Source organism: Calliphora vicina, chromosome 4 (assembly GCF_958450345.1).
Source record: "Calliphora vicina chromosome 4, idCalVici1.1, whole genome shotgun sequence".
NCBI lineage: Eukaryota > Metazoa > Arthropoda > Insecta > Diptera > Calliphoridae > Calliphora > Calliphora vicina.
Window position 1 is genome coordinate 41,087,402 of NC_088783.1, and position 26,763 is coordinate 41,114,164.

Here is a 26,763-nt window from a genome sequence, read left to right on the forward strand (position 1 = left end):
ATGAATTCAAAAAAATAATTGAAAAATCTACATAAATTTTTAAATAAATAAAGATTTTGTTATTTTATGGCGTTACTGCATACTAACGTTTTTTAATAATTGAAATTCAAAGAGAGTAACAACTTTTGATTATATTTATTTGCTAAAACCATAATTTTGAAATAATATTAAAAGAAAATGTATTTAGGTAGTACATATGTACGTCATTTGGTTAAGTGATGACTCAAGTGTGTAGAACTAACAAAATAAATTAGAACTAATCGTTCATTTGTATTTAAGGGTGAATAACACATGTCACAAATATAATTCAAATAATGTTTTTTAAAAAATATAGAAAAGTAAAAAGAAAAGTAATCCGAGCCCAAAAGTATTTAAAAAATGTATTTTTGTTATCAGAACATTAGCAATTTATGTTATTTTATCAATTTTATTGCCAATATTTTGATTAAATTTGTTTATTGTGAATTAAACATTATTCACAATAGTTCATTGCATCAACATTTGCTTCTTTTTATATATTGACATTCAGCATAAATTGATATATCAAACAGAGATGGAAAAATTGAATTTTTGTTAGCTACTATCAATAATACTTTTAAAATATGTGATTATTTTAATCTGTTACTAAAAATTATACATAAATTTTGGTTAAATTACAAAATGTATCTCTTCAATTGCAATTGACGTCAGCAAATAAAAACAAATAAATTTTAAATAAATGAAAAATTTTGAACAAAACAAAAATTTAATTTAAATTAAATATCAGCAATTAATAATACATAATTAAAAAAATGTGAAATAAAGAATTCAATTTGGATTTCCTTTTTTTTCAAAAATTTATTTGCTTAAAACAAAGTTCATATACATTTATATTTAAAACAAACGCACCACACTCGCTCGCTATCCACCAATAAATTGAAAATTAAACAGCGATAACAATAAAAATTTTGGCACGTTTATCGCAAAACGAGATTTGAAAGAATAAATAAAAAAATGAATATTCAAAATTGGTCTACTTAATATATCAAAAAAGTTCAACCGAAAACCTGATTATTTATATGATGAAATTTCTTATAAAGAATGAAAAAAAAAAAAAATAAATAAATTGGCAAATACAATGCCCGCAAAAATAAACATTCTTGAACTGATTGTTTAAATATATATAGGGAACAAATAAACGAACGAAAAGAATAACAAATTAATGGAAAATTTTTATATTTTATAGTGTGTTTTATTTCCTTTGTTTGAACATAAACAGGTCCTAAATAAATATTTAATATATTTATTGTTTAAAAATACATATTTAAATAAGTATTTATTCTTTAATAACATTTTTAAATATGAAAAAAAGTAATGAAACTGACTGGGAAGCAGGGTGGGCCAAGTGTAATTTTGTATATTACAGTTTTTTTCTAAGAAAATTTTCTGTATTACAGTTGCTTCTATAGGAAAATTTATATTTTTTCTAAAAAAGATTTGTGTATAATAGATTTTTCTAAAGATAGATTTGTATATAAAAGTTTTTTCTGTAGAAAAATTTGTGTATAACAGTTTTTTCTAAATAAAGATTTCTGTATAACAGTTTTTTCTAAAGAAAGATTTTTGTATAACAGTTTTTTTCTATAGAAAAATTTGTGTATGACAGTTTTTTCTATAGAAAAATGTGTCTATAACAGTTTTTTCTATAGAAAAATATGTGTATAACAGTTTTTTCTAAAGATAGATTTCTGTATAACAGTTTTTTCCATAGAAAAAATTGTGTATAACAGTTTTCTCTAACGAAATATTTGTGTATAACAGTTTTTTCTATAGAAAATTTGTGTATAACAGTTTTCTCTAATGAAATATTTGTGTATAACAGTTTTTTCTATAGAAAAATGTGTGTATAACAGTTTTTTTAAAGAAATATTTGTGTATAACAGTTTTTTCTAAAGAAAGATTTGTGTATAACAGTTTTTTATATAGAAAAATGTGTGTATAACAGTTTTTTATATAGAAAAATGTGTGTATAACAGTTTTTTCTATAGAAAAATGTGTGTATAACAGTTTTTTCTATAGAAAAAATTGTGTATAACAGTTTTCTCTAAAGAAATATTTGTGTATAACAGTTTTTTCTATAGAAAATTTGTGTATAACAGTTTTCTCTAATGAAATATTTGTGTATAACAGTTTTTTCTATAGAAAAATTTGTGTATAACAGTTTTTTTAAAGAAATATTTGTGTATAACAGTTTTTTCTAAAGAAAGATTTGTGTATAACAGTTTTTTTAGAGAAAAACGTGTGTATAACAGTTTTTATATAGACCAATTCGTGTATAACAGTTTGTTCTATATAAAAATTTGTGTATAACAGTTTTCTCCGTAGAAAAAGTTGTGTATAACAGTTTTTTCTAAAGAAAGATTTCTGTATAACAGTTGTTTCTAAAGAAAGATTTGTGTATAACAGTTTTCTCCGTAGAAAAAGTTGTGTATAACAGTTTTGTGTATGATAGTTTTTTCTATGGAAAAATGTGTGTATAACAGTTTTGTGTATGATAGTTTTTTCTATGGAAAAATGTGTGTATAACAGTTTTTTCTAAAGATAGATTTCTGTATAACAGTTTTTTCTATAGAAACATTTACGTATAACAGTTTTTTCTAAAGAAATATTTGTGTATAGCTGTTTTTTCTAAAGAAAAATTTGTGTATAACAGTTTTTTTAAAGAAATATTTGTGTATAACAGTTTTTTCTAAAGAAAGATTTGTGTATAACAGTTTTTTTTAGAGAAAAATATGTCTATAACAGTTTTTTATATAACAATTTATATATAACAGCTTTTTATGTAGACCAATTTGTGTATAACAGTTTTTTTTATAGAACAATTTATATATAACAGCTTTTTATATAGACCAATTTGTGTATAAAAGTTTTTTCTATAGAAAAATCTATGTATGACAGTTTTTCTATAGGCCAATTCGTGTATAACATTTTGTTCTATATAAAAATTTGTGCATAACAGTTTTTTTAAAGAAATATTTGTGTATAACAGTTTTTTCAAAAGAAAGATTTCTGTATAACAGTTTTTTCTATAGAAAAAGTTGTGTATAACAGTTTTTTATATCGACGATTTGCAGCATAGAACCATATTTTACATTCCTGCTGGGCAGCGTTTTTGTTTATGTTTATTATATACCAGGGTATGGCAACACCCTTGTACATTTGAGTGTTGTCTATTAAGCGTTTTAAACAGACAGAACTTTATTTAGTGAATTTATGAACATGTTTAAATTAATTTTGAAACAAAATATTAATCGACACGATGAATATATTCAGATGTGGCATAAATTAAAAATATATTTCCTTTGTGTAAAAACACAAAGCAGTGTAGAAGTAACTGGATGTCTTACAAATTATTTTTGATCATATGTTTTATTAAGAAAATTGTTTTAAAAAAAATCTGATTGGCATGTAGATATTTTTGGTAACATGATTTAATAGCACATGACTTAAATTTGTTTGGGTAATTTGATATTTCTCTTTAACAAATACAAATTTTGGCACATGTCATTAAAACTGTAAACAATATCTTACAACATCAGCTGACATTAACAGCTGTTTGTTAGCTATAATTTTTGAAACTCTTTACTAGAATTACCTGGTTTATTAAAGCGTGAATGCCCTTAATATAAATTTTCAATTAGATTTTGTGTAGAAATTGTTATTACTAGAAAATTATTATTGTTTTTGTTCATGTCTTTCATTTATATTAATAAAATGTGTTTTTTTTTTCTGTTTATTTTCAGTTTTTCCTCTTGCTCTTTGCTGCTGGGTATGGAATTAATATTGTTTTTGTTTCTGTTTGTATTTAAACTTGGAAAATATTTATTTATAATAATTAAGCTAAGCATTACAATGCTTGAAAAAGCATAGCAACAACAAAATAATTAATTATTATAATTAATTATTGAAAATAATGAACAAAAGATGAAAGAAAGTAATGAATATTACACAAATTTGTTAGTGACTAACAATATAAAAAAAGGAAAAATTAATTAAACGAAAATTTTTAATATAATTAGAAAATTTGAAAAACATAAGAACAAAAATGATTAGAGATGTAAAAAAAAGATAAATTAAAAATTTAATATTTAATTAAATTTAAAAAGAAAATTTTAAATTTTTATAGACAATTTTTAGTTTTGAATTTTATAGAAATAAAAATTCAAAATTTTTATTTTTAAATTTTATAAAAATGTTCAATTTAAAGAAAATTTAAATTTTTATAAAAAAAATTGTTTAAGTTTAAATTTAATAGAAAAATTTTAAATTTTGTAAAAAAAATTTTAATTTAGAAAAAAAAATAATCTTAAAGAAAATTTTTAATTTTTATAGACAATTTTTAGTTTTAAATTTTATAAAAATGTTCAATTTAAACAAAATTTAAATTTTTATAAAAAAAAAATTTCTAAATTTAAATTTTATAGAAAATGTTCCATTTTATACCTAGATAAATTTTAAATTTTATAAAAAAAAATTTAAATTTAGAAAAAAACATTTTATAGAAAATTTTCAATTCAATTCCATTTTATAGATAAATTTTAAATTTTATAAAAAAAAATTTAAATTTAGAAAAAAACATTTTATAGAAAATTTTCAATTCAATGGAAATATTTTTAATTTTTATAAAAATTATTTTTTTTTTGTTATTATTTCTTAAAAATCTTTATAAGAAATTTAATTTAAAAAAATTTTAATAGAAATAAATTTTTTAAATTTTGTAGAAAATTTAAAAATTTTGATTTATTTTTTGTTTTTTTTTAATTTTAATAAAACAAATTATAGTTTTTATTCCATTTTTTTTCGATTTTCTGAGAAAATTGTTTAAAACATTGAAATATTTATACCTAGCGTGAAATTAAAATGGTTTTATTGTTAGCATACATTTAACAACAAATTAAAAGGTATTTTAATTTATTTTGCTTGTTAATTATCAAAAATGTGTTATTTTTATTAATTTCATATAGGCAACACTGTAACATGAAAGTGTTTGTTGTTATAATTAAATGAGAGTAAAGCGAGACAATAAAAGAGTAAACAATAATGGCGGATTAATGCCGTTATAAAATGAATGTGTTTACTTTTATATGAGTGTGGTCAAGAGCAAAGAAAAAAAAAACGGCGTAATTTATCTTTAATAAACAAATTTAAACTACCAAACATTAAAGATCAAATTCTACTAGAAATAATCAAATAATATGAAAAATAATTCATGAAATTTACATATTTATATAGATATATAAATATGAAGAAGAGTGCGCACAATAACATTTGTAATAATTTTCTGTGAATTCAAAAAATCTTTTAAAAAATAATTAATTTGCCATCTTTATTTTTACATTTTTACATATTTACTAATTTCTTTTATGGAAAATTCTCTTTTTACAGGATGTGAAAATATTTTAAATGATTTCTCCAATTCTTTTTATAAAAAAAAATATGAAAATAAAATTATAATATAGAAGAAAAAAAATGTGGAAATTAATAATACTGGAGAAAACTTGTGTTCTTTTTTAAAATTAATCACTAAAAAAAAAATAAGCGTAATTATTATTAAATAAATAAAAATATAATATTTTTAATTAATAATATAATACAACAACAACAACAACAAAATATTGAAATTATAATATTAAAAAAAAATCTACAAAAAAGGGGTTTAATAATAAAATTTCTTAAAAAAAAAAATTAAAAATAGTTTTTAAGGCTTAAAGCTAAAAATGATAAAATAAGTGTAAACATAAATTAAAGCTAAAAAAAAAAATAAATATAACTAAAGCGTTTCTGAATAAATTATTATACATATAAAGAAAAAAATAATTATAACAGCTTAAAATATATTTATAACTAAATAAAATAATATTCAATATTATACAACAACATAAAATTACAAAATAAAGTGTAAAAATTAAAAAAAGAAAATCAATTTATTTATAAATTAAAATTATAAAAAAATTCATAAATAAATAAAATAAAAAGCTAAAAGCAGAGCATTTTTAAATATATTTAAAAAATTAAATAAAATTAAAATAAAAATTATTACCCTAATTAATGCTTACAGTGCTGTTCAGTTGTTTAACATAATTAATTATAATTATAATAATAAAATACAAAAGAAATTATCCAAAAAATAAAAAAAAAATGATAAATGATTTAAATTAATATCCAAAAAAAAATCTATAAATCATCATTATAACCGGCCATTAAAAAAAGTAAAATAAGGCGCTCGCTCGTTCATCAACAATTCTTGGGCTGTTACAAAATTTCCTGTCATATTCCTTTTTCCCCCCCGTCTGCTAATACTGAAAACTCCCTGTTGTTGCCAGTATCTGTATGATAGTTGCATCTGCATTTCTGTTTGTGTTTAACTGTTTATTTGCATCTTTGAATTGAAAAAAAAGAAAGAAATTTTGGGTAATGTTGTGGCTTGAGATCGTTGATCAGCTGTTAAAGTAATACTTAATTACTATTGTTATTTCGGCATGAAATGGAAGCAGCCATCCGCTCATCAGTACAGGTCGGTGGTCCACAACCGCCACCTAATGGTGGTCAAAGTCAGCAACAACAGCAACAGCAGCAGCAACAACAGCATCAGCAGCAACAACAACAACATCATCAACAGCAACTTCATCACCATCATCAATTACAGCAACAACAACAACAGCAGCAGCAGCAACAACAAAAACAATCACAAAATTCTGATAATGGACCTACGTCCAATCAACCACCCCAACATCATTCACAGCATACACAACAGCAACAACAACAGCAGCAGTCTAATCAGCAGCAGCAACAACAACAGCAAGCAGCAAATATGTCTGCCTACCAACAACAACAACGGTTACCACCAGCTGGTGCATCGCCAATTCATAGGTAAGTGTTGCCAATTAAATGTTTTCTGTAGAAAAGCGCTTATATGTTTTAAAAGTTTTTTTTTTTTTAAAAAAAAGTGATTTTTATTTAAGGATATAGAGAATGTATATCAAATTAGAGAATTATGAATTAAATTGTTATTGTTTATGTTGAAAACACTGGAAACACTGTTTCACGTCCATTTCAAATTCAGTGGTTGACAATACAATGGAAACTTTTCCAAATATTTAACAAAAAATCAAACAAATTCTTAAATATTTTATTAAAATGTTTTGCATTTATTGTGAAACATTTTTAAATTTATTCAAAGTTGTTGTTGTTGATGTATCAGCAGTGATTGCTAGGTTGACAGCCCTTGGCCGAGTGAACTCGGGTCATTCCGGTGCGTAGAACCGGCTGTCGTGTATTTGTCATTTTCCCATCTTTCTAGCAACATATGGATTCCTAGCCAAAAGAACTGGTCATCTTTTGAGGCCAAGAACGAACCAAGCCAATTTCATATTCTCTGTTCCAAAGTGAAGGGTATCACAGATAGAGCGTTCTGCATCGATCAAAACAAATAGTAGTCGGAAGGGGGGAGTTTAGGTTAGGTTTCGTCTTGTATAGCTCATGTGGGTCCATTGATTGCAGCCTTTGTGTTACCTGAGGAGATGCAAATACAGGGGAGAAAAGAGAGAAGTAAAAGAAAAGGGAAAGCTGTAAGATAAGTGAGAGTAGAGTTAGAGGAGTTGTAGAAGGGGAGGACTCTTTAAAGGGCACTGCTACACGTTCAATATATATTGTGATATTTGGATCGCGATCCATTGTAATGGATCACGCAAAATTTGGTTCTTCTGCGATTTAGATCGCGATCCATCAATACTGCATGCTACACGTTCAATAAATATCGCGATACGGGATCGCGGTCAATATATATTGAACGTGTAGCAGTGCCCAAAGAGCGCAGACCATCATGCGACAGTTACGGGGTCACTATGAGTAGCGATTGGCATACTGGGTCTTATTTAACCATTTGCTTTTCCTAATAAAGGCGTCTATGCATCTTAATTCCTTCCCAGATAGTTCGGAGAGTTTGCTAAAGGATCGTTCGCCCAAAAACCTGGCACACAGAGCACCCAGTGCCGGATAATTGCAAAAGAAGTGTAAGATGGTTCTCTTCCTCCTCCTCATTTTGACAACTCCTGCTGAAGTCGTACCCAAGTCTTGCAGCATGGTCGAGCAAGTCGAGTTTGTTGTAAACGAAGTAGAGTCGACGAGAGTTTACAGTCCAACGCAGGGCATATTATCCTCGTAATGGCACAAGTGGATTGTTTGTGCAACTTCGTAATAAGCATTATTTATCCGCTGCATCCTATTCCCTCCAAGTTATCAGCAATACAATTGCTTTCGTTATCCCAGTGTTCACGTACCCAAGTGAGCACAACTGGCGAATGTCTCGTCATGCCCGGTATTCCTGGACTGTATTTGATGTTGTATAAACACCTATCAGGGATTTGATTGCTGCTTAACTATTCGTATATATACTGTTACGAAATTGTACTTGAATTCAAATATAACAATATTAACTGCTGATTTAAAGTTGCATGCTTTCAAATAGCAGTGCCCAAACTTTAACATATCTGTGGGCATTATTAACATTGAATAAAAGCTTTCAGTTGACCATTGATCGTAAGTTGGCAACGCTGTTTGCTGCGACCGTATATTCCAATTCGAATATTCAGTTAAAGAACATTGTAGAAAGTACACAATGTATTAGAAAGTTCTAGACACTTAAAGAGCAATCTAGAGTGCAGATGACAGTGTTATAAATAGTGGCAGAGGTTGCAGTCGTTAGTGAGTTTATCAGAGACACTTTTCGAATAAACATCAACTGAGTGTGCCTTAAAGTGTGTTGTATTTTTCAAGTGAATTCGTGTACATTATAAAGTGTGTCTGTATTTCTGCGAATTTATAAACGTGTATAAAAAACATTGAGTGACTATTAAATTTTCAAACTACTAAACGGCTTTTATTTGCAATCAAAAGTATCCGGTTTATTTAAAGGAAATAAACCAACGTTTTGAAAAGGTTAAAAAGTAACAATACGAATATCACTACCAGCGGCCAGTTGGCCGCTCTCCTAATGGCCGATATTTCGGACTGAATAATACTACATCCATTTGGGAGTCTAAAGGACATTCTTATCCCAGATTCAGGAATGTAGAAACGGACGGGTCACGGTCTGGACTATAAAGCGGTTGAGGCAAAACTTCACAACCACTTAATTTTAAATAGTTTTGAACAGGTATTGGGAACATTGTCAAGATGGAATATTACGAGCCAATGTTTTCAACAGCTCATAATAGGTAGAACCCTTTTGGTCCCACCAAATACAGAGCATTACCTGAACTCTATTGATATTTAGCTTTGGTGTCGATTCGGCTGGTAGGCAGGGCTTCACATACGACCTCTTACACTTCGGGTTATTGTAATGGTGCCATTTTCATCGCAAGTTATTATTCTGTGCAAAAATGATTTCCATTTATAGCGTTCAAACAACATTACGGACATGCAAAATCGTCTTTCAAGATCTCTCGGGTTCAATTCGTATGATAGCCAATTTCCCTGCTTTTGGGTGTGTCCTGCTGCTCGCAAATGATTTTGCAAGCTCTTTGTTGAGTGTTACAACAATCTTCAGGGAGTAATTCCTCCAATTCTTGGTCTTCAAACTTCGTTGGCTGGCCAAGGCGATCATTTCTTCCGTGTCAAAATCACTACTTAAAAACCGCACAAACTATCTCTCGCTTGTTGAAAGCGATCAAACACATTCACCATAACCTTTTTATACCCTTCACCTTCGTGAGAAGGGTATATATAAGTTTGTCATTCCGTTTGTAATTTCTACATTTTTCATTTCCGACCCTATAAAGTATATATATTCTGGATCCTTATAGATAGCGGAGTCGATTAAGCCATGTCTGTCTGTCTGTTGAAATCAATTTTCTGAAGACCCCAGATATCTTCGTCATCCAAATCTTCAATAATTCTGTCAGACATGCTTTCGAGAATTTTGCTATTTAAAATCAGCAAAATCGGTCCACAAATGGCTGAGATATGAGGAAAAAACCAAGACAACCTCGATTTTTGACCTATATCTGGATTACTAAGACATTAATATAGACAATATGGATATCTAATGATAGATATTTCAAAGACATTTGCAACGACGTATATAAGACCATAGTAAGTTGGACCTACAATGGGTCAAAGTCGGAAAAAAAATTTAACCCGAATTTTTTTTTTTCAAAAAAAATTTTTTTTTAAATTTAAAAAAAAAATTTTTTTTAAATTTAAAAAAAAAATTTTATTTAAAAAAAAAATTTAAAATAACAATCGAAAAAATTTTTTTTCCAAAAAATGAAAAAAACAACCAGAAAAAAAATTTAATTTTGTTAACCTAAAAATATTTAAAATTTTGAAGTATAATTTGGTGAAGGGTATATAAGATTCGGCACAGCCGAATATAGTACTCTTACTTGTTTTAATTAAAGAAGTAAAGCAAAACTTCCCAAATATGACGCTTTGTTGGCACAAAATTCGACATTTTCGAAGCAAGAAAGAGATGCGCAATCTATAGTAAATCCTTCACCAAATAGTTTGTGTTGTATAGATCTAGTCTAGAAGCCATGATTAACTCGTTCTAAATAATCACTTCCAAAACTGGTTCTAGAATTAGCTGCTATCAATGGATGTTATCAGAAATTCTCAAAATTATACTGGTTATAATCGTCCTAGAATTAGTTAATTTGGAGTCAGTTCGAAAAATGTTCATTTGTAAACAATTCAACATGAAAATTTATGTTAAATGTTTCTAATTTAACATTTTATTTAAACACACAACCCATTTACACATAAGTGCTTTATGATTTAGTATTATTTTTAGAAAATGACGCAATACCCTGTCTTTTATAAGCCTTAAAACACTCAACATGAAAAAAAAAAAAAAACATCAAATAGTTTGTGTTTTTTCTAATGCCTGCCTCTTTGTTTTAATAAATAGAATTTCAGCAAAAAACGAAATTCCTATTTTTTGCCTAATTGTTTTCTAATTTCAAAAATGTTTTGCCAAAAACAGAAAATGTTTTCTGCTGCTGCATATTTCTTTTTTTTAGCTGTAAATGTTGGTTGCAAGTTGCAACACAAAAACCAACTACTAAAATCTGCTCTTAACAAATGATTTATTTAAATGTTTTTTACAGAAATAAATTGAAAATTATAAAACATACAAAAAAAGAATTACTACAAGACTACAACAACAACAAAAATAGTTTTTAGCCGACATACAAAAAATGCAACAACAAATACAAAGAAAGAAAAAAAAACATAAAATAAACTAAATATAACAGAAGCAAGAAGAAGAAAAAGTTGTCAAAGTGCCATAAATTTTGTTTAAACTAAAAAACGCATAAAGTTGGCACAATCTTTCATTTCCTTTCGCCTGTGATGTGAACACCAGCCAAACAAAGCGAGAGATAGAGAGTGAGTAAGAAAGAATGAAAGAGGGGAGCCACGCAAAGACGAAGGCAACATAACAAATGAATTTTGGCAACCAGGCAAATGAAATGTTTGTGTGCATCCCTGTTTTCTTTTTAAATTTGAATGAATAAGCGTTTTTTTTTGCATTTTTTTTTGTAAAAGACGGACGCGAACGACAAAATGTTTTTGTTTTCCAATGAATTCCACGTGTACATCATCATAAATTCCGTCATAACCAAAAATATGTTTCCTTTGTTGGCTGACATTTTGCTTAGCAAACACTACTAACAAACACTCTTCGTCATGCCTCTGTGCCATCATCATCATCATCATCATTTTGCCATGCAACGATGACATGTTAGGCAAACTTAACTAAACTGAACTCTTGGCATTGTCTTCATTTCTGTATTTTTGTATTTGCGCCATAAAAATGTTTGTTCGACTTTCAATTGAATATGTTAAATTTTAACTTGATTGTACAATATTTAGGTATTTACAGTTGTGTTAAAAGAAATAGAATAATAAATAGATGAAAGTTGTGTTGTAATTTTTAAGATGAATAAGAAAGGAATTGCTTCATAATTAGTTCATAACAGAGATACCTATTTAGATATTTTTAGATCAGTTGACGGCACTCCAAACAAAATCTTTAAAATTGGCATAACTTTCACTGTCTCTCTTTCACTGAGAGAGACATTTTTTCAGAGTGGTGCCACCAAGTACTTAAAAATGAAACTACGTTAATTATTTGAATGGCCACACACTGCTTGTTAATGTTTTTTTTTTTTTTTATCAAGTTTTCAAGATTATTTAAAAAAAATTTACGTGGAGAAGATTTTCAAAAGTGCATTTGCAGCAATTGCATCATGAATTCATTTTTTTTATAACCAAAATTTGTATACCCTTCACAATGAGCGATAAGTTTATATAGCGGATTCGATATAGCCATGTCTGTCCGAGTCTAAAGCCCAGATTTCTTGCACCAAGCCAATATCCAGGTCCTCTTCGGCTAAGAGTACAAGAAGGTTATATTTGCACTATCTTAAGCGCCTTTGTCATTCATTATGGGGGTTCGGAGAGCTTCATCTTTGTAATCAGAGAGTTTGCCGCTTCAACCGTATCTGTGGGTCAAAATACCTTCACCTTAGCGTTCCTCCCCCCGGAAAAGCAGCTTACAAACGGCTTTCTTTAAGCTCGATTGAGCCAGAATCAGTGATGGCGAGAATTAGGCATGTGTGACAATCACCTTGTTCAGTGCGGATGATGGACCAGGTCCTCTTCGGCTAAGAGTACAAGAAGGTTATCTTTAGCACATTTCGAGTGCTGCAGATTTATTTGAACTATTTTAAGCGCCTTTATATGTCATTATGGGGCTTCGGAGAACTTCATCTTTGTTTGCAGAGAGTTTGTTGCTTCAAGCGCACCCGATTCACCGCTCCCCATACCTGAGGGTCGGAATACCTTCATCTTAGCGTCCCTCAACCGGAAAAGCAGCTTAAAACACGCTTTCTCAAGCTCGATTGAGCCAGAATCATTGATGGCGAGAATCACCTTGTTCAGTGCGGATGATGGACCAGTCATCCGTATGAAAGTTGGGGTGTTGCAGGTTTAAACACTCCAACATCTTATGCGCTTCGGTTGTCATCTTTGGTAACCAGATACGTGCACCCGGTCTCATAGGAATTTCTTGAGCAGGGATTAGTTTAAGACTTAAACTTTCCCATGCACCAAGCATTTGCTAAGAAAGACCTTTGAGAACTCGTCCAAGTATTTGATCACCCTGTAGCCCCGATGAATTCACCAGAGTCAAATCCATAACAATCTCAGTTAATTTGGACTCGATACCATTAAAAGGTGGTGAACCTTGTAGAAGAGTCGTCTGGCAGATGTGGTTGTTTCGGGTCCCTGAGTGGCTTTCCTGTCCACCACCTTCCACCTTTTTAGACGATTTTTCTCCCTCTGTCTGAGAGCGATTGCTTTTGGACGTTTTTGTCTTCGGCTGCTGCCTTAGATGTGCTGGATACGGAATTCATCATCTAGCTTTGCTTGGTATTTTACGCGATCCTCCTCATCACATTCATGGCACCGCTGGCAGCATTCTTATCAAACTTGTTAAGAATGAATATCGACTTGGCGTATCTGGACTTGAGGATGTCTTTCTGGCTCTTCCTTCTTGTTCTTTTTTACTTCAATTGGTAGCTAACTTTGACATCCAATAGAAGGGTATTTAGAGGGCAGTAGAGTACTGTGTCGGCCACTCACACTGCCTGACAGATCGACCAAAGTCTCTTGACTTTGGGAGGATAACTTTTGGCGTGAGGGCTTTTGAGTTCATTATCTCGAAAGTTGACCCTATATCAGCAGAATCCACTACCCAGATAAGAACCACAGCCAGCATTAAAGCCACCACATCGCGACAAGATTGTTATCCAGGTGGCGGATGGAATTCATGTTATAATTTTTTTTCTTAAAATTTTTTGCCTTAAAATGAAATTTTGTAGTTCATTGAACGAATATCACACACATCGGATGTGATGAATTGAATTATTTTTTATTTATTTAATTTTATCAAAATTTTTTTTGTTTTGATTGTTTGTGTGTGCATTAGTAATAATGGGTCACGTAATTCTTGTTAAATTTGTTTTATTTTATAATTCTCTTAATCTTATCTACAAAAAAAATTATTATTTATATACATATTTTTAGTCTGAGTGCAGTGGAATATAAACCAGCACGAGATTACGTTTTATTACTTATTATTATTATTTTTTTTTTTTGTGAAAAAGATTAGATAATAAATTCTATTAAAAGTTTTATTTCATATAAAAGAAAAACAACAAAATTATACCAAAATATTTATTTGACGTATGAAACAGTTTGTAAGCTCTTTATCAATCAATTATTATATTTACTTAGAAAAATCCTTCCTCAAGATAAGATTTGAACTTCATTATTTGTATAAATGATAACATTTTTAATATTATACAATAAATTATTAATGTTTTGAATAGATCATCAACAAAATAATTGCTTTGTTTTTAAGGTATTTAAAGAAATGTATAAAAAACATATATAAATACTTTGATAAGATAACAATACAAAGTATTGGCTGGTCTTTTTTTGTTAAATCATTCAAAAACTTAAACAAAATTTAATAAATATTCCAAAAAATAAAGGAAAATTAATTTAAATACTAAAAAATAGTTAAAAAAGCTCTAGAATAGTGAATTTTCTCAAAAAAATGCTGTAAGAAAAAAAGGGGAACTAAAAACACTAACAACAGAGTTGGCATCATTGCTAACAGGAGTTACCACATGAACAAAACAAACCAAACAAAATACAATGTTACCAACCCAGGCTTTATTTTCTTTTAAAAGGCAACATTAAAAAACCGCTAAAACATAAAAATTCACTCTCAATTAGCAGTGACTCATGAAATCCATACAAAAACTTAAAATTTTGAATATTTTATACAACTTAAACATTTTATTTTTGCCTTTAAACCTTTTTAGAAATTTATTACGGAAAGTTTGCTAATGTTTGGATAAAAGTAATAACTATAAATCTTAAAATAACTAGTAATTATTTATATTAAAATTTAATTTCAAAAAACCAAAAAAAAATTTAAACCCGTTTCATAAAAATAACGGTTCAAACAAACAAGCAACATTATAACTTAAGTATTATTTAAATTTAAAATTTATTTTTGTAGACATGTGATGATGATGAGCCATACGTGATATTTATTTAAATAATCTATACAACAGCACATTGTTGTTGTTTTTTGTATTTTGTACATAATAAAGCAAATAATTTACATAAATATTCATTAGGTTTGTGTGTCTATTTTATGGCCGGCCTTAAGGCAATGAACTATTTTTAAATGCTACTAATTTTTATAGATAATAAAATGCTCAAACACACACACACAACACACAAACACTGTTATCTAAATGTTTAATTTATAACAAAAATACAGACAAACAAAAAATTTAACTTTTTATAATTATGCAAATTGGAATCAAGAGTTGAAATTTAAACACAAATTATAATAATAATAAACATTTCCAGTTTTTAAACAAAACAAAAAAAAAGGTTTTTGTTTTAAACATAAATCACAAATAAATGTATTTTATCTGTTAAATTTGAAAGCAATTATTATAAACTTTCTCATATAAATGGTCAAAGGTCATTGAATGAAATTTTAGTTTTAAAAAAAACATGAAATTAGAGACAAGTTTATGACATTAGCAGGAGAATTAATGATTGTTCTAGAGAGATTGAATCAAGTTTTTTTTTTAGAAAGTCGGGGGACAGCTCAATGTCAGCAGAGACGAGGATACTTTTTCTTATAACCTTTACCATGAGTGGCAAGGTTATATATTGTATAAGGTTGTCTTTTAACATTCTTCATTGACGACCCCATAAATTATATATAGCGGAGTCGATACAGCCATGTCCGCTGTCCGTCTGTCTGTTGAAATCAACTTTCCTTAGGGGCTTCGGAATAACTTTCATATATGATTGATACATCAATATATTCGCTATATACCCGGTTCCATTGCTATTTAAAATCGAGGTAATCGATCCACAAATGGCTGAGATATAAAGAAAAAACCAAGACAACCTCGATTTTTGACCTTGATCTATATCTGGATCACTAAGTCATTAATATAGACAATATGGATATCTAATGATAGATATTTCAAAGACCTTTGTAACGACGTATAAAAGACCATAGTAAGTTGGACCTACAATGGATCAAAATCGGAAAAAATAGTTTTTAACCCGAATTTTTTTTTTCACCAAAATTTTTTTTCTCTAAATATTAAAAAAAAATTTTTATGTTAAAAAAATTTTTTAAAATACAATTCGAAAATTTTTTATTCCAAAAAAATGAAAAAAACAACTGGAAAAAAAATCATTTTGTTTTCCTAAAAAAATTAAAAAATTTTATTTTGAAGTATGACTTGGTGAAGGGTATATAAGAGTCGGCACAACTAATAACTTAAATTTAAAAAAAATAAAAAAAATTTTGATAAAAATTTATTTTTTTTTTAAATTTTAAAAATTATTTTTTTTTTTTAATTTTGTTTACCTAAAAGTATTTCTAATTTTTATTTTAAACTTTCACTAATAAAGTTAAATTAAAAAAAAAAATGTTTGATAAAAATTTAATATTTTTTTTTTAAATTTTAAAAATTATTTTTTTTTTTTAAATTTTGTTTACCTAAAAGTATTTCCAATTTTTATTTTAAACTATAATTTGGTGAATGGTATATCAGATTTGAAACTGGCTTACATCTTACTTGTTTTAAAAAATGTTTGTTTGGTTAAAGATTTAATTAAAAATTTCTATATTTTTTTTATAAATATCACCCTCACTCACTACTAAGAATTAATTTGTCAATTTGTTTCATATGATAAAATTTAATTTTTAATTTAATTTTCTTGCAATATTACCAAATATTATTAAATATATTTTTATGTTTATATTGTAGTATGTATTTTTAAATGTGACGGTTTCATTTGGTTATAACAAATTTTTTGGCAAAAATTCAAAATAGAAAAAACCCAGCAAGACATAATAAATTTACAAAAGATGCGTTGTTTTTGTGCAAGCAATTGATGCCAAAAATTTTAAAAAATTAAAACATAAAAAAAAAACTTTTAACATTTAACAGCCAAAAAAACTAAGAGATTAAATAAAACATAAAGTTTTTAATAAATAATGATATAAAAAAAGTTTAACTATTTACTGGGTAATTGTTTTAATGGAAAGCCCAGTAAAAAGTGGTAATAATGCCAAGTTTTTATTTTTTCTTTTCTTGTTGATTATATTAATGCCCAAGGTTTTTTTTTGGAATTTTATTTAAAACAATTTTAGTTTGCTTTCATAAAGAGTTAAAGATGTAGTAAATTGGCAACTCCATAATTTGTATGTTGCTGGCAACATGTTGCCAAACAAAGTTTCCTAAACAATATAAAAAAATGGTTTAATTTTACTTTATAAATATATTTTAGATGATTATTTAAATTTATTAGTTAATATTTTTGTATTTACAATAATATTATAAAGAATTTAATAAATATTCAATTGGCTTTACATTTGGTTCTAAAAAAAACCAAAAAATTCTTTGGCTTGATACAATAGGTAGAATCAACACTGTTATAACGGGTTTTGCGTTTATTTTGTTTTGATGACTCTCATGTATAACGTTGCCAACTTAAGGAAAACGCTTGAATTAATGAAAGGAGTAGAAAAATTACAATAATAATAAAAGTTTTTAAAAATTGTTTATACATTTAATAAAAGAACATTAAATACTATAATCTTGGTATTAGTGAATTTTTTCTTAAACTAAAACATATTTTTTTAGTTTTATTTTAATTTTCCTAATAATTATGTCAATATTTTTATGAAAATTGTGTTAGCAAACGGGTTTTTATGAATGATATTATTTTTTTCAAATCTCTAAACCGATTTTTGATGTCTTGTGTACTTTAACGGCAAAAAGTCTCAATTTTACTTTACATGCACAATTTTTAAGTTTGTTTTGCTGCCTGTAGCATTTTTTATTATTAAAAGGGAGCAATTTTTATAAAATTCTATTAAAAACAACAATGTAGCAAACAATTGTTTGGTATATGACTTGAAAATGCGGAATTTTTTCAAATGTTTACCTTTTATTTTGAAACATTTGTAATATAAATTTATTATTAAGTATTGGCCCTTGTTAGCTATGACATTTTCCCATATTTCTGCCAACATATGGATTTCGAGCCAAAAGAACTGATCATTTTTTGAGACCATGAAAGAATTAAGTCAATATCGGATACTCAGTTCCTAAGTGAAGCGTATCCTAGAGAGAGCATTCTACATCGATCGAAACAAATAGTAGTAGGAAGGTTCAAGGTCTAGACTCTAGACCATTGGTAGGCAAAAAGAGGCATTTAATTTGTGTGCTCTTTTGGGTAAAAAATAAAATATCCACAACAACATCAAGAAACTGAATGAATTGTGTGTATTTTTACGCTCTTTTCTTCATATTCGGGTTGTTTGACGAAAATCATCGTAACCTGAACAATATGAACGCCTACCATGGGTCTGGACTATAAAGCGGGTGAGGCAAAACTTCCCAACCACTCCATTCTAAATAGTTTTTACAAGGTATTGAATAATGTGGCCGAGTTTTGTTATGATGGAATATTACAGTTTCATGTTTCGCCGCATATCCTGGGTGTTTTTCGGCCAATTCTCGCTTCAAGTGAATCAGTTGGGTTCGGTACAAGTTCGATGTGATGGTGTAGTCAGATTTCAGCAGCTCATAATAGATATAAACCTTTAGCTCCCACCAAATACAGAGAATTACTTTAATCCCATAAATATTTGGCTTTGGTGTCGATTCGGCTGGTTGTCCGGGCTTCACATACGATCTCTTACGCTTCGGGTTATCGTAATGGATACATTTTTCATCGCAAGTAATGATTCGGTGCAAAAATTATTTTCTTTTATAGCGTTCAAGCAGCATTTCGGACATGCAAAATCCACTTTCAAAGTCTCTCGGCTTCAATTCGTATGGTAACGAATTTCCCTGCATGTTCTTGTGTTTTACAACAATCTTCATGGAGTAATGCCTCCAATTCTTGGTTTTCTTTTTGGCTGGCTGGGCTATCGTTGTCTTCCGAGTCAAAATAACCACTTCTGAGCCGATCAAACCATTTCTAGCACGTTGAAATCGATGTGATACATTCATCATACGTTTTGGTGCTTCAGCGTCACTTTTAAAGAAGTAAGGGAACCTTCCTGCATATGACGCGTTATTGATAAAAACTGTAACATTTTCAAAGCTAATGAAACTTTGTTTACACTATAATTAATATTCAATACCTAAGTGAGAAGAAATGACAGATATTGACAAAACAATGGAAACTTAGTTTTAATTTTTACGAAAATTTTCTGGCTCTTATAGTCACTCAGTATTTTGTATTTTTTTTTATTGAACCACTTGGAGAATCATTCATCTATTTAGAGACTAACTGTTCGAGATCTAATTTCGAATTTAAAATTTTTGATAACCTCCCGGGCAGTCATATTTTGGAATTTCTTAGTTTTGTGTTAAACTTTGGTCTTAGAAAAACTGAAATTTACTATATTTTAATAGAAAACCTAGCAAAAAGGTCATGTTTTTGAAAACTAAAATTACGGTAGTTTTCCAAAAAAAGTTTCCATTGTATTGTAACAAAATATAGTAAACAGAAATTCTTTTTACCCAATCATACATATTTTAAAGTTAATATTAGCTAGAAATGTCTGTAAATTAAACTTAAATTTGTTTCATTTATTCTCTGTTATACTGTTTTAAGAAAAAATATAAAAAAAAACATTTTATATAAATATAACTCAATTATATTGCTTTATAAATATTGTATATAAATTATAATGATTATCAATTTCTATATTTGCAAAATTGTGTTGTTTTTTTCTTGTTGTCTTTATTAATGTTATTTTTTTTTATCCGGCAACAATTAACATTTTTTGTATGCCTGGTTTCCAACAAAGGCGAGAAGAGCTAAAAAGGGGTGGATATAACAAAATAATAAATAAATTGTATAAAATCAAAAAATTATAATACAACCAAACAGTAAGTCAGTTAGTTAGCCGGCCAGCCAGTCAGACAGGCAAACAAAAACGTCAATGTATCGTTTAAATATTTTATGTATTTTTTCTGTTTTTTGTTGTTGTATTTTTTTCTTATACATACAATATAAAATAATTTAAAATGTTGTTGTGATTGTGTTGAATTTTATATACATATTATTTGTTTTATTTTATTTTTATTTTCATTGGCAACCTTGACCGTTGAAAAGCAATTTAAAATACTAAAATTAAAAATAAATAAAAAAATACAATACATTTGTTTGGCTGTATGTATGTTTGTTTGTAAATTAAAATGACTCTCTCATCTACATACTTACAGAGAGTGGCAGCAGACACACATCTCAACATACATACATATGTACATTTACTTGTTTATAGTATGTAGATATGTACTGCAATACCTTCATTGATCTACTATTAATACTCGTACAACAACAAAAGTAATTATTATTGTTATTTTGATTTTGTTGTGCTTGAATACTGGAGGGTACTTAAATCACATTTTTCATGCCCAACTGACAGAAGGACAGACAGACACAGTTGCAAATATTCGTACTATGTATTATCTGCTGGTTTTTTTATTTTTATTATTATTTTTATTTTTTTTTTTAAATAAAAAATACAAAATTATCTGTGTTTATAGAACTGTCTGTTTACGCAGATGTGTGTGTGCATGTAAAAATAAATAATAATAATAATGAAAATAAAAATGCATTATTAAACAATAAACAAGCAACCATGTGAAAATATTTTATAAATATTACGGAAATTGCATTTATTTATGGCTGTGGCCTGCAGTTATTATTTGTTTCGTGTATGTATTTTTCACACAGATACCGAGTTAATGGACTTTATCTGTAATTATAATTTATATATATTTTAATTATATGAACTTCCTTTTTAAGGTGTTTTGTTGTTTATTTGATGCGTCTTTTAAAGAACGTGTTGAATTTCTTGGGGAAATGGGAAGAGGTTGTTATGAAATTCTATAAATTTTGATGTAATAACCCAGTAAACTATTAAACAAAGATGGTAAATATTTGTAAAATTTTGATATACACCAACGATTCGATAGAAAAAAGTGTTATACACAAATTTTTTTTATAGAAAAAGCTGTTATACACAACAATTTGTGATATAAAAAACTGTTATACACATTTTTCTTTTTTAGAAAAAACTGTTATACACAAATTTTTTATAGAGAAACTGTTATACACACAATTTCCGATAGAACAAACTGTTATACACAATTTTTTTGATAGAAAACACTTTACTATACAGAAGTTGAGATACAAGAAACTGTTATATGCAACATTTTTGATAGATCTAACTGTTATACACTTATTTTTCTATAGAAAAACATGTTACATTTTTTGTTTATTTTTAGAAAAAACTGTTATACACTAATTTTTATAGAAAAAACTGTTATATACAAAATTTGTGATAGAGAAAACTGTTATACGCAAAATTAGTTATAGAACAAACTGTTATACACAATTTTTTTAATAGAAAACACAGTTATATATAGAATCTGCGATACAAGAAACTGTTATATGCAACATTTTTTATAGAACAAACTGTTATACAAAAATTTTTTTATAGAAAAACATGTTAATATGCTTAATTGTTGATAGAAAATACTGTTATACACAAAATGTTCTATAGAAAATACAAAATAATCAATAATCTACTGTGGTTACACCATTAAGTTTTTGCAGGACTCCAATACGATCAGTTTCTCAGCAATGAATGAATTCTCTTACCTTTCTCTAGTTTTAATAATAAAACTAGATGTATACGACATGCACGGACATGCTTAAATCGAATTATAAATAATTCTGAGACTTTAGGAATGTGTAAATTTGTATTTTTACATAAAATACTGAACATTATTTGAAAGTATCAAACGAACCGCTGGAGTACTATGGTGCTAGGGTTCCTAATCGAGAAAATTTTCCAGGGAATTGCGGGGAATTCTTCAAATTACAGAATTATTTCTACACAAATCAAATAGATTCAATTGGTTTGTTTCACATCGAATGATTGGATTATATTCACAGAATATCACAAATGCTATTTTGCTACGAATTTTGTACCAACAAGACGTCATATGCGGAAAGTTTTGCTTTACTTCTTTAATTTGAAAAAAAAGAGCAGCTGAAGCACATCGATAGCTCATCAAAGCCTATGGTGAATGTGTTCTATCGGTTTCAACATGAGAGATATGGTTTGTGCGGTGGTGGTGATTTTGACACTAAAGAAAAGTATGCCAAAGGCCAGCCAAAAAAGTTTGAAGATCTAGAATTGATGGCATTATTATATGAAGATTATTGTCAAACTCAACAAGAGCTTGCAAAATTATTGGGAGATACTCAAACAACAATTTCAAAACGTTTGCAAGCAGCAGGATTCATCCAAAAGCAGGGAAATTGGGTATCAGAGGAACTGAAGCCGAGAGACCTTGAAAGACGATTTTGTATGTCTGAAATGCTGCTTCAAAGCTATAAAAGAAAATCATTGTAGCACCGAATTATTACTTGTGATGAAAAATGGATCCATTACGATAACCCAAATTATAAGAGATCGTAGGTGAAGCACGGATAGACACAAAATCCAAATATCCATTCAGAAAAGCTATTGCTCTGTATTTGGTGGGAGCAAAAGGATTCTATCTATTATGAGCTGCTGAAATCTGAACCTGTACCGAACGCTACAGATTCGTTTGAAGCGAGCATTGGCTGAAAAATGTCCAGAATATGCGGCCAAACATGAAACGGAAATATTACATCATGACAACACTCGGCCACATGTTGCAATACCTGTTAAAAACTATTTAGAATGAAGTGGTTGGAAAATTTTGCCTCACAAGACCTTTAACCGTCCGACTATTTCAATTATGAATAAAATTTCCCCGGGAGTTTTTCCCCTTTTCTCATTTTTCCTATTCAAATTCAATGGGAAAAAACTACCGGGGAACAAACTCCCGAGAAATTTTTTATTCATAATTGGGCTGTTTGTCTCGATCGATGCAGATATTCTCTCTGGGATATGATTCAATTTGGATCAAATTATCCAATATTGGCTTGATTCGTTCTTGAGCAGTTCTTTTGTCTCGGAATCCATATGTTACCAGCAAGATGGGAAATAGTCATAGCTAACAATGGCAATGTTTTAAAATAAAAGCCAAAAGTTTGAAATAAAAATCTCGCATTTTTAGGTCAAGTCATACATCCTATAATAGGGTGTTCACAAAAATTAAATTTTGACCTAGTTTTTGACAAATTTTAATGCTTTTTGAACAGGGAATTGACAGATTTTTGAAATAATTCTGGGGAATGGGAAAAGCCTGGGAAATTAGAAACTCTATTTGGTACTTTTTTAAATAGTATCAAATTTTCAAGTTTTCTATCCTTGATACATAGTTCTTAGGATTCTATAATTCTTTATGATAATTTTTAAATTCCTACTTAATTGAATAACATTAATTTGAAATTTATTAATATAACTTGTATTTTTTCTTATTTTTTCAGGTAAATATTGAACTTCTCTTTAAATAAATACAATTAAACTGTAAGTAGAAAAAAACCCTCTATATTTTTTACACAAAATGCTTTAGCGTTTTTGGAATATGTAATGCGTTTGCATTACTCTCTCACTTTTACAATATGGCAAAATTGAAATAAAGAGAGAAAAATGAAAGAAAGGAAATTTATGCATAAATAACAATTATCTGTTACTCCACGTCTTGACAAGACATTGTTTTGTGTGCACTAGAACCAATTTATTCATGATCTTCTTCATGTGTGGGGAAAACCTGTGTATGTTCTCATAGTTTTCTTTGAAAATTACATTTGATGTCAGACTTAGTTGTGCCAACAATAATTGGTCGAACAACAACATAACATCGACAAGAGTTGTCCTCACGAGACAAAATCATGTGGGGACAATAAATTGTTCGCTAAGTGAAGAAATTGATGTCTTGTCAAGACAGGGGGTTATGATGTTGCAATATATGTTTAAAAGTGCTAAAGAATATGAGAAGTTCACAATTAATGACAAATTATTTAATTTGCAAGGTTTTGTGAACTAAAACACGGCTTACATCGAATACCATTATTGATTAATTTGAAGGAAAATGCTGCTGCAACATTGTTGTAAGCGTGTTAAAGATTTTAATTGAAAAAAAGTACTTTCTGCAAGTGTCAGTATTATGTGAGAAGCACTACAAAAGTAAAATGCATGTCATTACAAACAAAACACTATTTTTAGCAAAAGGTGCAATAAAGACACTGAAATAATGATATACATTTACATTTAGAGGTGTTAAAATAATAGAAAATAAATTCAAAACTAAAAAAAAAACAATATATGAAATGCCAACAAAACGACTGCAATAACAACTAAAATAAGATAGAAAAAAACACGAAACAATAAACTATTGTCACTTTGCCCAGTTGCGAAATTAAACAGACTAAAATACATTGCTCTGCAACCGTAACAAAAATAAAAAAAATAAAAACTAAAACAAACAAAAATAATACTTTAATACTATTTTATAAATAGTTGTAGTCACACTGCGACAATGGACAATCACTTGTATTAGGTACAATTACAACATTTATTTATATAAAATAGGAATAGCATGTGTATTCACTTAGTATTTTTAGGAAAATAGCCTTAAATTTTTACCTCTGAACAGAAAAGAATATGATGGATGAACAAAATCTATGGCATAACTGGCCACCATTTATATTAGCCCCTGTCTATACTTGACAAATATTTATTATAACAATTTAATGACATTTGCTAACAATTTTGTCATAACATAGCAACAATAACAGTAATAAATTGAGTCTATACCTGATAATTGTTTATCTTGACAACAATTTTGTCGTTTATCATGACAATAATTTATCAGGGTTAAAGAAGATTGACAAATTCTACTACATACTATTACTTGAACAAAATAATTACTTCATTTCATTCAATATTAATAGGTTTCTATGTAGATTTTTTAATAATACAAATACATACCTATCTACTAGATATGTAATTAAATTTTGTGCATAATCATTAATGTCTCTATTTTCACTATTGTTAGCAAATACATCCCCCCTCAGATTGTGTGTGATTTTTATAAAATCACCTTCAACTGTCGTTGGCACTACAACGACCCCAAAAATAAAAAAACTATAAATCGAACAACAACAAAAAAACCTAGAAAAAAATAATTAAAAAAGTATTGCACAAAATACCTACTCTGGGCACAACTGCAACCACAACAACAAAAGCCCAGCAGTGTCAGCGTCTACTGAAAGAAAACAAAACAAAAAGAAACAAACAACACACTCATTCACTCTCATACAAATCTTTGTAAATAAATAATAAATACAAACAACAAAAACTATTTAGATTTGTTTTTTGTTGTTATTGTGACAGTTTTAACTGGAATTAAAATAAATAACGAGAACTCACGTTATTTGTGTTGGAATGATTGGCAACACCATAATACTCTTTCATAATCAATTTACAACAAACAAAACAAAGAAAGCTGAGACAGCAACAACTACAACAACAGCAATAAAATAAAACTAAAATATTGTAGTAGAAATTTATAAAAGTGCAAAATGAAAGCTAGCAGGCCAAATGTAAAAGCATGAATAAGACGACATACAGAATAATAATAATAATAAATCTAAGGTCTTGTATAAATATTCAGTTAATGAACGAATTTCAAAACAAAAAAATTATTTTAGTTGATTATTGTTGAGTAGACAGAAACAAATTTTATAAATTCTTTTTACTAATTTATATGCAATCATGGGGTATACCCAACAATTATTAAAAGTTCCCCTAGCCTGTTGAAACCTCATTTCGCCCGGATCAATGTTTATAAGTTGCGCGATTCAATGACTGATTTTCAAAGTAAATCTGGATAATGTGGTAGCGTTGTTCAAGCGTCAATCCATTCATGATGATTTGCCAGAGTATACTGATCATAAATGTCAAACAAATAGAAATTAGCTTACCCTAGGTCTCCACGTAGCAATATTTATTGCTGCAATTGTCAAATTTGATTGCGTCAATGAAATTTGCGAGTGTAGACCGCAAATTGCCATATGTAGCAATCCATTGCGCAATGATTGCTCTGCTGATTGTCTGAGCAATTATTGCTAAGCAATAAGCTGTCAGTTCAGTTGTCATTAATGTAAAATTTCTTCTTTCTATGATTCGATGCGATTAATTCATCCATATTTAATTTATTTAAGAACCAAAACAAACAAAAAAACAAAGAAATTAGTGGAAAAAATCATTTAACGTAAAATAAACCACAGTTTTTCATGCTTTGAAAATTTTGTATTTGTGACGAACGTTTTCTCCACCTAAAGCAATCAGCAATCACTCTGCTGTTGCTCTGCCGACGTTATTGCTTGAGCTTAGCAATAAAAATTGCTACGTGGAGACCTAGGGTTAAGTTGGCTACAGCGGCAACGCGTTGCAACGGTTGTCCGTAGCCTGCTATAGTTTCTAAAGCAATAAGCTTTAAACACATAGACTACAGCAGGCTACCGATCAGAATATATCAAAATTAAAATACATACGTTTATATGACGCCATCACTGCTACACGGCTACACAACAACTCAAGGCGAATTAATACAAGGTGGTGTCAGTTCT

General features: G+C 28.4%; 1 protein-coding gene across 2 annotated transcripts in view; it reads left to right on the forward strand.

Annotated features, from left to right (window-relative positions):
• Nucleotides 1-26,763, forward strand: part of Smr (Smrter) — a 158,341-nt gene that overhangs the window by 29,113 nt on the left and 102,465 nt on the right. For both annotated transcript variants that reach the window (XM_065509724.1, XM_065509725.1), the window contains exon 2: nt 5,425-6,909. In XM_065509724.1, the coding sequence (XP_065365796.1) occupies nt 6,524-6,909 (386 nt within the window). In that variant the 5' untranslated portion in view covers nt 5,425-6,523. The remainder of the gene's footprint in view (nt 1-5,424; nt 6,910-26,763) is intronic.